The sequence below is a fragment of the Danio rerio genome, chromosome 3 (genome assembly GCF_049306965.1).
Source record: "Danio rerio strain Tuebingen ecotype United States chromosome 3, GRCz12tu, whole genome shotgun sequence".
In the NCBI taxonomy this organism is placed as follows: Eukaryota; Metazoa; Chordata; class Actinopteri; order Cypriniformes; family Danionidae; genus Danio; species Danio rerio.
This window is the reverse complement of record NC_133178.1, coordinates 18,337,027-18,349,549: the sequence shown is the minus strand read 5'-3', so window position 1 is coordinate 18,349,549 and position 12,523 is coordinate 18,337,027. Positions and strand designations below refer to the sequence as shown.

Sequence of the window (12,523 nt, the reverse complement as noted above, 5' to 3'; positions counted from 1 at the left end):
ACGGCACTTCCCTGCTGCCGACCGCCATAACAGACAAAGAGCTGCTCAGATGATCTAAAATTCTGAGTACGGTCCACATAAATGCGCAGAGCGCGAACTGGACAAAGTAAAGAAAGGGCTGGGTCTGCCTCCTCCGGGGGCAGCGCTTGCAGGTTCACTACCTGATCTCTAAAGGGGGTGGTAGGAACCTTGGGCACATAACCGGGGCGGGGTCTCAGGATAACGTGAGAGTAATCCGGCCCGAATTCCAGGCACGAGTCACTGACCGAAAATGCCTCCAGGTCCCCGACCCTCTTGATGGAGGCCAACGCAACCAGCAGAGCTGTCTTCAGGGACAGAAATCTTAGAGATACTGATTCGAGTGGCTCAAAGGGATCGGATCGCAGACTCGTGAGAACGAGGGCGAGATCCCAAGAGGGCATGAGAGGGGGGCGAGATGGATTAATTCGCCTAGCACCCCTAAGGAACTGGATGACCAGGTTATGCTTTCCCACGGTGCCGCCAGCTACCGCGCTATGATAAGCGGAGATGGCGGCCACGTAAACCTTGAGAGTGGAGGGCGACAGCCTGCTGTCCAACTTCTCTTGAAGGAAAGAGAGCACAACACTAATCTGGCAATTTCGGGGGTCTTCTCTGCGAGAGACGCACCATTCAGTGAATAGACTCCACTTCAGGGCGTAGGCGCGCCTCGTGGAGGGGGCTCTAGCCTGAGTGATGGTATTAACCACCGCAGTCGGTAGGTTACCTAAGTCTTCCTCGCGTCTAGGGACCACACGTGGAGGTTCCAAAGATCGGGGCGAGGGTGCCAGATGGTGCCCTGTCCCTGAGAGAGTAGGTCCTCTCTCAAAGGGATCCGCCAGGGGAGGGCCGTCGCGAGGAGTGAGAGCTCTGATATCCAGGTCCGGTTGGGCCAAAGGGGCGCAACTAGCAGAACCTGTTCCTCGTCCTCCCTGACCTTGCACAGAAACTGCGCGAGCAGGCTCACTGGGGGAAACGCATACTTGCGCATGCCCCGAGGCCAGCTGTGGGCCAGTGCATCCGTGCCGAGAGAGCCCTCGGTCAGGGAAAAAAACAACTGGCAGTGAGCGTTCTCGGGGGAAGCAAACAGATCGATCTGGGCCTCCCCGAATCGCGCCCATATCAGCTGAACAGACTCGGGGTGGAGTCTCCATTCTCCAGGGCGTAACAGCTGTCGTGAGAGCGCATCGGCTGCACGATTGAGCGTGCCTGGGACGTGAATGGCGCGCAGCGATTTCAGCCGCGGGTGACTCCAGAGGAGCAGACGGCGGGCGAGCTGAGACATGCGGCGAGAGCGCATACCCCCCATGCGGTTAATATACGCCGCCGCCGCCGTACTGTCCGTCCTGACCAGCACGTGTTGCCGCTCCAGCACCGGTAAAAAGCGGTGGAGAGCGAGGAACACTGCCAACAGCTCTAGGCGATTGATATGCCAATGCAGCTGGGCACCCTTCCAGAGGCCCGCAGCCGCATGCCCGCGACACACGGCCCCCCAACCCGTGTTGGAAGCGTCTGTTGAAACAACAACATGGCTGGACGCCTGTCCTAGAGGCACACCGGCCTGTAGGAACGAGGGGTCGTTCCAAGGGCTGAGGGCGCGGCGACACAGCGCAGTAACCGAGACCCGGTGTGTGCCCGCGTGCCATGCGCGTCTGGGGACCCGATCGTGAAGCCAGTGCTGAAGTGGTCTCATATGGAGCAACCCGAGCGGCGTGACGGCGGCTGCGGATGCCATATGCCCCAGGAGCCTCTGAAAGAACTTCAGTGGGACCACTAGTTTGCTGTCGAGCTCCCTCAGACAGTTCAGCAATAGGCGAGCGCGTTCCTCGGAGAGGTGCGCTACCATGGTGATCGAGTCCAGCTCCATCCCGAGAAAAGAAATCCTCTGCACGGGGGCGAGTTTGCTCTTTTCTCGGTTGACCTGAAGCCCCAGTAGGCGGAGATGCCGAAGCACCTCGTCCCTGTGCATAATCAATTGCTCCCGCGAGTGGGCTAAAATCAGCCAGTCGTCGAGATAACTGAGTATGCGAATGCCCGCGAGCCGAAGGGGCGCTAGGGCACCCTCCGCAAGTTTGGTGAAGACCCGCGGAGACAGAGAGAGCCCGAAGGGGAGGACCTTGTACTGCCACGCTCGACCCTCGAACGCAAACCGCAGAAATTGGCGGTGGCGTGGAAGAATGGAGACATGGAAATACGCGTCCTTCAGGTCTATGGCTGCAAACCAATCCCGAGGACGAACGCATTGGAGAATGCGCCTCTGCGTGAGCATTCTGAACGGCAGCTTGTGCAGACAGCGGTTCAAAACGCGCAGATCTAGGATTGGCCGTGACCCACCGCTCTTTTTGGGTACGATGAAGTATGGGCTGTAAAACCCACTCTCCATCTCGGCTGGAGGAACCGGCTCGATTGCACCCTTCGCCAGGAGGGCAGCAATCTCCTCTCGCAAGACAGGGGCGGACAGGGGGTTGACCCTGGAGAAATACACGCCCGTAAACTTGGGGGGCCGTTTCGCGAACTGAATCGCGTAACCGAGTCTGATTGTGCGTATGAGCCACCGCGAGGGGCTGGCCCGCGCTAACCAGGCAGGCAGAGCCCTCGCTAATGGAGTCATCGCTACAATCGCTGACGTACCAGCGGTGGGGCAGCGCGGAGTGGGTGTGCTGATCCGGGAAGCACGAGGGTCCCGCGGAAGAGCTGGAGGAGAGCGATTCGCTCTGGCTCCGCACCCTGACTCCGGAGAGGGGGCTGGAGGGCTGAGGGAAGGGAGACCGTCCCCCCAGCGCTCGTGAGCCACTGGCGAAGCACGTAGAGTCTGCGAGCCGGAAGGCAGCGCGTCCCGGACTGGCAGAACTCGTGCAGTCACATCCGGGGAAGGGAAAAAGTGCTCTTTTACTGATGTTTTGGTGGCACTGAAAAGTACCGTTGTTATCGGGGCCCCGCCCTCCAGCGGGGAAAGAGCAAGTTTCCTCTTCTCCGGATGGCCTGTCTCAGGGACGCTTCGCGGTCCGTTTACCGGACTTAACGGCGCCCTGGGCAGGAGGGGCTGCCTGCTTTCGAGGTGAACGCCGCGCCCGCTTGGCCGGAGGCGCAGGCGGGGGCGGGGCAGCACTCGTTGGCGGGCGCCCTCGGCGAGGAACAGCGGAGGTGGATGGCTCGGCGGGCGGAGCGGGCTTACGGCCACGCCGATAGATGACATTGCCCATCGCATCCGACTGCTCTTTCACCGCCTTGAATTCCTGGGTGAATTCACCGACGGTGTCGCCGAACAGGCCAGCCTGGGATATGGGCGAGTCAAGAAAGCGAACTTTGTCAACGTCGCGCATATCGGCCAGGTTTAGCCAGAGGTGGCGTTCCTGAACCACAAGTGTTGACATCGTCCTCCCCAGCGCACACGCGGCGGACTTAGTAGTCCGAAGAGCATAGTCGGTCGCGGTGCGCAGCTCATGTAATAAGCTTGGGTTGGACCCGCCCTCGTGCAGCTCGGCCAGCGCCTGCGCTTGGTAGCGCTGGTAGGTGGCCATCGCGTGCAAAGCAGAAGCAGCCTGGCCCGCAGCCTTATAAGCTCTGGCTCCGAGGGAGGCAGACAACCTACAGGCTTTGGACGGGAGGCGGGGCAAACCCCGCCACGTAGAGGCGCCGCGCGGACAAAGATTGACCGCGAAAGCGCGCTCCACTGACGGGATCGCCTCATACCCCCTGGCAGCTCCGCCGTCAAGGGCGGTGAGGGCGGAGGCACTCGCAGCACGGGCAGAGAAAGGTGCCCTCCAGGACTGCGTGAGCCTACTGTGCACTTCCGGGAAGAAGGGGACGAGAGGCTTCGAAGGCTTCGCCTTCTGGTCCTCTACGTAGCACCCATCTAGTCGGTCCGGCCGCGGAGCTGGGGGATAAACCATCTCCAACCCCACGGCCGAAGCAGCCCGGGAAAGCACGGCTAACATGTCCGCTTCAGGATCCGATTTGACAGCGCTCACCTGCCCGGAGGGGGCGAGCGGGTCCGGATCTTCGTCGGACAGTGAAAGCCCACCCTCCGATGCCGCGGAGGACATCTGATCTCCGGTGTCAGCGAGTGTGAGAGCTACCATCTGGTTAGACGGATCACTCTCACCACCCGAAGCTTGGATGGAGCGCCGTGAGGAGCGAGAGGTCCGCGAGCCCGTGGGCGGCGGATTAGCTCCCGCTGAAACCCTCAGATCTGCCCGAGCGCCCGCTGCTTTTTTAGAACAGGAGGCAACTAGGGTGGCTCGCTCTCTAGTGAAAGTTAGCCGCGATCTTAGCTGTGCAACGGTCATGGCATCGCAATGACGACATGAACCGCCCGCGAGCACCGCATTAACATGCTGGACCTCCAAACATGAAATGCAGTGTTCGTGTCCATCATCCGGAGACAGGAAACCCCCGCATCCAGAAACGCACAGTCGGAGCGCCATCCTGAAAAGGACGTGCTGCACGACTGTGTTGCTCTTTTAGGAAAGTTGCAACTATACGCACCGCTCTGGAGGACCGGACCCAAAGAACCGCAGGCAAGGGAGTAACCCAGCTCGACCGTCTGCCACCGCGAAGACCCACTCTGGACCGGGAGACACACTCGTTCGCTCTGAAGTGCTGATCAGCAAGAGGAACCCTCATCGACTCACTCAGAAAGGATCTGAAGCGAAAAGGATGGCGTCTGCTGGCTTCAGGTGTGCTTATATGCTGAGATAATTGCAGATGTCGCACACCTGCGCAAGCTTACGCTGCCAATTAATTTCATTCATTGGCCCGTTCAATACTCTCCAGATAAGCGGCTTCTGATCCGAATCCTCCCATTCATGGCACTGAAGTTCCCCAACCGAAGGGGAACTCAATAAGTCAACTCCAACCGTTTGAAGAAAACCAATATACAAACCATTTGAGTAAAAAAAATGTATGAGTACTGTGAACTTACTCCAATTAAGTTGAAGTAATGAGGTATTTAATTAACTCATTACCTTTAACACTGAGTTCAAAACTCTTTTCAAATGAGTAGAATTAACTTTCAGTCAGTTGTGAGTTAACTACACTCATTTCCTTTGATGAAGTCGACTGTTTTATATATATATATATATATATATATATATATATATATATATATATATATATATATATATATATATTAATTTCAAGATACACAAATGAAACTATCAAAAAAGTCTTTGCAATCATATATAAATATAACATTACTGTACAGTTAAAACATTGCTAAATAACACTGAAATGAACATTGTTATAGTTTTAAATTATTATATGTTGTTGTTTTATTAAATTAGGTTGCATTTTCAGCTGATATTCAGCAGTGTTTAAACTGTGCAGTCTTTTAATTTTTTTAGATAAGATTGCAAAGATTTATTTTTATTTGTTACTAAGACTAATTGTCATTTATAAAGGCGTCACAGTGGTGCAGTGGTTAGTACGATCGCCTCACAGCAAGAAAATTGGTTCGAGCCCCAGCTGGGTCAATTGGCATTTCTGTGTGGAGTTTGCATGTTATACCCATGTTCAGGTGGGTTTCCTCCGGGTGCTGCAATTTCCCTCCACAGTCCAAAGACATGTGTTATAGGTGAATTGAATGAGCTAAACTGCCCGTGTATGAGTGTTTCTCAGTGTTGGATTGTAGCTGGAAGGGCATCTGCTGCGTAAAACATATGTTGGATAAGTTGGCGGTTCATTCCACTGTGGCAACCCCAGATCAATAAAGGGACTAAACCGAAAAGAAAACGAATGAATGAATGAATTTATACGGTGAGGTAGATGATACGATACCTGATCGGTGAGCCGTCTGACAAAAAAGTACTCTTCTGGATCAAATCAGCAGGATGCCTGACTTTAACTGCAGTTCAGCAGTTTCACATTTGAACATGAACGTTTGAACATTTCATTCATGCCATTTATGCATGCTACATATATATTATATATATATTAGGGGTGTAACGATACACAAAAGGCACGGTTCGGTTCGGTTCACGGTTTTGGAGCCACGGTTCGGTTCGGTACGGTTCGGTTTCTGTTTGCTGTGGGGTTAGGGTTGATGTCATGTTAACAGCAATGCTAAGGGACGATTCACTTAATAACAAGAACATCTTAACTTTTTCTTTATTAACTTTGTCATCGCATTTTTAGTACAGTCAGGATACCCGAGTAAACAACTAGAATTAAATAAATACCTCCAATATAGACTAGTCAGAAAAAAACTATTCTCTTTAGTGGAGCCATCTTAACTAAGTAAACTAAAATTAAATAAATAACTGCAGTGTAGACTAGTGAAAGATCTTCTTCAAAAACACCATAATATCCACATTCTCCGATGAGAGGCTTAATCTCTGTGCAGACACAGACGCTCATTTTTGATTATATGGTTTCATTTAGATAGATAGGTTTCTGTTTAAATTAACGAAAAATATACATATAATGTGTTTGTAAAGTGTTTTTTCATGACATATTCACCAGTAAAATACATTGCGGTTGTGTCTGAAACTAATGTTAGGGTTGTAGCCGGCTGTATGTTTGCCTCCCGATCTCTCTCTCTCTCTCTCTCTCCCGCTCCCTCTATGCCTGTAATTTCTGTAGGTCCACCTTTTTGACAGCTGATTGGTCAGGAGACCGATCTATCATCATTTGGCGACGCAGCGCGGGAATGTAAAAAGCATGTCAGGAAGAGCGGGAGAGAGAGCGCTTTTTCCTTTGATCTCGTTTTTCGTGTATTTTTCTGACATGATTATGATTTTCGTTGTTTTTGCTTAACTTTCGTTTGGGTAAAATTATTTTGCATTACTTTTGCCCACTTTAAGAAATTTTGTGAGGTTTGTACATTTTTATTTCAATTGATTTGTATATTATCCGTTCCTTCCCGACAATATAGCTGTATCTCCTCAAGTTCAGTCTTAGTGTAAGGTGGATAGGGAAAATGTCATACGATTTCCATTTTGCAAACACGTAGAAAATGTATTGTTAAAGACATCAGGTAAGAGGTGAAGGTCATCTTTGTTTATTTTATTCAGTATAGGGAAGAATGCGACGCACGGCGCTGAAGACCTTTTTTTTCTTTTCATCAGTTTTAGCGAGGTAAGAGGGGTTATTCATGAGTTAGAAATGTTTTATTATATTTATTTCTTTTGTTTGTCTTCACTATCACCCCCTTGCTCGAGTTTAACTAATTTTTGTTTGATACTTTTGTTTGAATTTGTTACTTTATTATATTATTTTTATTAGTGTAAATATTTCTCTTTTTTGTATATTTGGGCATTATTCTGGTTTTACTTTTGTACATTAAATCACTTTTGTTGGCAGTTCTGCTGCTTACACCCTCACGTTGTGAAATTACCACAATTTTTAAATGTTTTTCCTTACAAGTAAGTTTCGTGAAACAGTTGAGACAGACAGGCGTGCGCTTTGTCTACGACACAAATTCTATTCCTGTACTCAACTGGAAAACCAAAATGTTTCCACACAGATGACTTAAATGTGTCTGGGGGATCTGCAATCTCAGTAAAGCAGCCATCCTGCGTCCAGTAGTAACGAGTGTGATGCTTACTCAAGTCACATGACATGACATGCACTAAAATACTAACTTTAGAATATAATATTTAGAACAAATCCTCATAATTACTAAAACAATTTAATCAAATATGATATTAAAGATGTGTTTAAATTGGTTCAATTAGTTAGAGACAAGTGACGTCAACCTCAACAATGGGCAGCAGGGGGCGTGAGAGTACCGCGGTACGCCACAAGAGTTTCGCGATACGTATCGTGGATGGTGTATCGCGATATTTCGGTTCGGTTTTAATATCGTTACACCCCTAATATATATATATATATATATATATATATATATATATATATATATATATATATATATATATATATATATATATATATATATATATATATATATATATATATACACATATATATATACATATATACATATATATATATACTGAATTAGTATGCTGTTGGTGAAAAAAATTCACTGCTTCAGGAAAAAAAAACATAATGTGGGTGGAGGCAGGAAATTTCTTGATCAAGGCAGGAGTATTTAAGCATTACAGTTGATAATAGAGAGAGAGAGCAGAAGAAAAAAACATTCAGTCAGGGCATACTGCAGTGCTGAAGAATGAAGTTTAACTCAGTCTTCTGTGTGGCTGGAGCCATACTTCTCAACATTGCAGGTAAATTCACCAATAACTTGAATTACTTTCAAAAGTATTTTTAATTACCAATTGTAAGACTGAATGTTTTAGCAACATTAATTGTTTAACTAAAGGTTTTTGCACATTTGTTGTAGGGTTTCTTTACAAAGTGAAATCACTGATCTGAAATAATACAATGTTTTCTGTCACTTTCTAAAACACGAAAGAAAAATCTTTCCGTTTAGGTTCAGTTGCTGTTGTCCAGAATTTCACCTATTATCTAAATGTATGGCAGCAATCCAAAACCATTCAAATGTTATATTCTTGACATTAATTCTAGCTCAGTTCATGCAAATCACATAAATAACATGTATGGAAACACATTTTTAGTAAGCCCTTTACAAATAACGAATTTCTTAATTTTATTTTACCGAAACAGGCTGTCTGGGTCAGTCAGATGGTAAGTTTCTGTATAATCCAAACTCATATTCATTCACATCGAATGTTTGGTTGTGAATGTGTTGTAAACAGATAATAGTCAAATCGTCTTTTCTCTCATCAGTCTGTGGTCGAGCGCCTCTCAACACCAAGATTATTGGTGGACTGAATGCAACACAAGGGTCTTGGCCGTGGCAGGCCAGCATTAACTTAAAGGCAACTGAAGAATTTTATTGCGGTGGGTCTCTAATCAATAAAGGATGGGTTTTGACAACAGCCAAAGTCTTTGCATTGTAAGTATCTGATGGCTAATTTTATAATTATCCTATACTTATAGGACTTTTTCATCAGAAACTTTAATATATTCCAGAATCACATGGTCTGCACAGTTAAAAACAATATATCTATGTTTCCAGAATGCCTGCTTCTGACATTGTGGTCTACTTGGGACGTCAGACTCAAAATGGCTCAAACCCATATGAGATATCCAGGACAGTGACGAAAATCATCAAGCATCCGAATTATAACAGTCTTGACAGCAATTTAGCACTTCTCAAGCTCTCTTCCCCTGTGACTTTCAGTGATTACATTAAGCCGGTCTGTCTGGCTGCTGCTGGTAGTGTGTTTGTCGATGGGACAGCGAGCTGGGTTACTGGATGGGGCTATTTAAATAGGCCCGCTACAGTGGAGGGTGAGTTTTGAATGGTTTTGAAGCAAACTTTTAAAGCAAAATTAAGAAATTTCTATGTGGTTTCCACAAGGGTTGCAACAAATTTTGGCCATCAAAAAGTATCTGCAAAAAAATAGCATTTTCAGTTTTTGACCAAAAAATAAAAAATAAAAAATTTGCTGGAAAAAAAATAAATAAAATAAAAATAAAAAAACCTAAATTGCCGCTTGCAATAATGCTACTGCCATGACAATGACTAAGAGATTGGGAATCTAAATAATGGTTAGGTGCATTCCAATGCAAATTGCCACAGAAACAAACAAGAGTTTTGTTTAGTTAGTTTTTTCTATTTGTAGCTCTAAATTAAGAAGTTATAAATAATACATCCATATTATTCTGTCTTAAGCAATGGAGTGAAACTAAAGAAGCTGAGAACAGATTCAGAGGGTGTGAATCAAATAAATAAATGAGTTCCTTTTATAATTTTCGTTATTTGAGGTACAAGCATTTACAGGTAATTGCAAATTGTATATATATGGTGTATATATAATACAATTTACCTATAGAAATAAATGGAATGCAGGCTACTGTCTCTCATATTCTCAAAATGCATTGCCGTTTGATACAATCTCTCATTCTCTATTAAATGTGGTTATTTTATTGGCTATTTTTTATTTTTTTAATCAGAACAATAAGAAGTTATTGGGGTAAATTTTAAAGAACATTTCATTGTTTAAAGAATAAATCATAATTGCTTGAATTTTTCTGCCAATTGACACAGAATTTTCATTTTGGTGCATCCCTACTTTTGACTGATCTGTGCATCTATTTTATGTGCCAGAAATCATGCTTCCTGATGTACTGCAGGAGGTGGAGGCCCCTATTGTGAACAACTTTGAATGTAATGCTGCCTATGGAGGAATCATAACAAATAAACTTTTATGTGCTGGATACTTAAATGAGGATGGAAAAGCACCATGTGCGGTAAGACATTTTATCAGGCACTTTTTATCCATTGTTTTTCTCCAACAACGTGAGAGACCAGAGGTCTGATTAACAAAATTTGTATAAAAACATTCCCAAAAGTGAAGGTACACACTATAATACAATATTAGTTTATTAATTGATGATGATGGCTCATATGATGAAGTGCTTCAATTAAGTCAATAGTTAAGTTAAATATGTTTACTCAATTGCACATTCACCAGTCAAGTTTTGTTTCCTTTCGTGTGGCATATACAAATTTTCGCCCCCATTTTGTGCTTACCACATTTATAAATAAGACATCCTGAAATGGTATATTTTACTATATTACCAATGCAGATCTTCATCCACATGTCTACCCTAAATAGTAAAACTTGCATATCAAAATCTAGAACTATATGTATTACTTTTTTGCCCTCCACTTATTTTATTTTTACTCATATCATAATAGTAAGATAATGGGAAGAATAACTGAACATGAATTTGAACAGGTTATATTTACACTATTGTACATCCAAAAACTGTAACTTTAAAATTACTTTATATATTTATGACTTTCTAAAAGAACTACTACAATTGTTATAACAATTTCTGTCATGTTTCATGGTGCACCACATCTCACACTCATATCTCTAACAGTGTGATTGTTGAAGTGTAAACTGTGTTTGTCTTTGCAGGGAGACGTTGGAGGTCCACTGGTCATCAAGCAGGGCGCCATCTGGATTCAGTCTGGAGTTGTGGTCAGTGGTTATTGTGGTCTACCTGGCTATCCTACTATATACGTCAGAGTGTCTGAATATGAGGACTGGATCAGCTACTACACAAACAGCAGCCTGCCTGGATTTGTCTCATACCCCCTCATTTTGACTTTCACTGGAGGATCAGTCAACCTCTTCTCATTTCCCCTTGCTCTCGCATTCTCCATCATCCCTCTCTTCATCTCACGCTTCTTTTAAAGATTGAGCCATAATTTGTTGGATGTGGTACTGCAGCGATTATGACAATTTACTATACTCACTCACAGAAAAGGGTGATTTAGGCAGTCCTTTTTCTAATCTTTTCTTTGGTGGAAACTTTTTATATCAATTTAATTTGGGGTCAGTTTATATTAAGCACAAAACTGTGATGTAATGAAGCATTCTTTTGAACGAGAAGCTTTACGCAATGTATTCATTTATAAGTGCAAATCAATTAACATGCACCTGTTGCAATGTAATCCATTTCTGTATTTTTCTCAAACTAATCATTCCCTATGCAAAATAAACAATGAAAATCATTTTTGTGGAAGTTTTTTTCCTATTATTGTATTTAAGTTTGGGTCAGTGTACTTGATCAAACTATAAATGACTAAATAAACCTAATTATTTTAAATGTGGATGGAAAAAAAAGATATTTAAAAGGGTGTTTGCTCAAAGCTGTGCATAAACCACTTTATATCATTATGAAAAACTTAAACATATTCAAGTCTTAAAATGTTTACAGTTTTGCTAAAGCTCTGGTTACTAAAGTAACCCTCGTTCCCCGAGGAGGGGAACGGAAATGCTATCAGTGGATTTATTTATTAATCCACAAATGGGAATTTCGTTTCAGAAAGCCAATCGTCTGAAAGAGTAAATAACAGGCCAATGAAATGCCAAATGAACTGGCAGCGTAAGCTTGCGCACCTGAAACTTATTGCCAGTTAGCTCCGCATATAAGCACAGGGAAGCAAGGAAACGCCATCCTTTTAAGCTGAAGAGACTGACACTTACAGCTAAGGAACAATCATTATGGCGATGCTATATAGCATTTCCGTTCCCCTCCTCGGGGAATGAGGGTTACTTTAGTAACCAGAGCGTTCCACTTCGAATGGGGAACTTCAATGCTATCAGTGGATTTATTTATTAATCCACAAATGGGAAAATGTCTGGAAAACACCATAACGACTGCACCTTACCTTCGCCTCTGATGAGAAGATAACCAGGCATAGCGTGAGCACTCCTGCATCAAAGAGGCGCAGTCTTCCAACGTGTCCCTGGCCCTTACTTATCCCACTCAAAAAAGTTTTACGGATTTAGATATACATTTTTGGTAGTTGCAATCGTCTAGATAATTCTAGGAAAATACGACAGTACGTATGGAAAGCATGCAGTCCCGATCGGGAGGACGCTGCGGAGGCCACCTGCTACCCAATGGTATGATATGATAGCAAAATATATGGACTAGCCCTGAGAAGGGGGAGTACGCATATAATAAGATGGTTAGCAGAGAGGGAAGACACAGGTCC

General features: G+C 44.8%; 1 protein-coding gene and 1 long non-coding RNA gene across 2 annotated transcripts in view; one reads left to right on the top strand and one right to left on the bottom strand.

Annotated features, from left to right (window-relative positions):
* LOC141381173 (uncharacterized) overlaps positions 1–12,523 on the bottom strand; it is a 70,103-nt gene that overhangs the window by 37,559 nt on the left and 20,021 nt on the right. The gene's annotated exons all lie outside the window — the stretch shown is intronic.
* On the top strand, positions 8,079–11,535 carry zgc:163079. The gene is made up of 6 exons (NM_001083582.2): positions 8,079–8,204; positions 8,605–8,625; positions 8,728–8,896; positions 9,020–9,294; positions 10,115–10,257; positions 10,935–11,535. The coding sequence occupies exons 1-6, from the start codon at positions 8,150–8,152 to the stop codon at positions 11,211–11,213; spliced, it is 942 nt and encodes a 313-aa protein (NP_001077051.2). The 5' UTR covers positions 8,079–8,149; the 3' UTR covers positions 11,214–11,535.

What these genes read in the sequence shown, in the direction of transcription:
- zgc:163079 (NM_001083582.2), top strand. Translation starts at nt 8,150, where the DNA reads ATGAAGTTTAACTCAGTCTTCTGTGTGGCTGGAGCCATACTTCTCAAC. An exon ending in ACAGCCAAAGTCTTTGCATT is followed by an intron (nt 8,897 to 9,019) that starts GTAAGTATCTGA and finishes CTATGTTTCCAG; the next exon opens with AATGCCTGCTTCTGACATTG. An exon ending in TAGGCCCGCTACAGTGGAGG is followed by an intron (nt 9,295 to 10,114) that starts GTGAGTTTTGAA and finishes TTTATGTGCCAG; the next exon opens with AAATCATGCTTCCTGATGTA.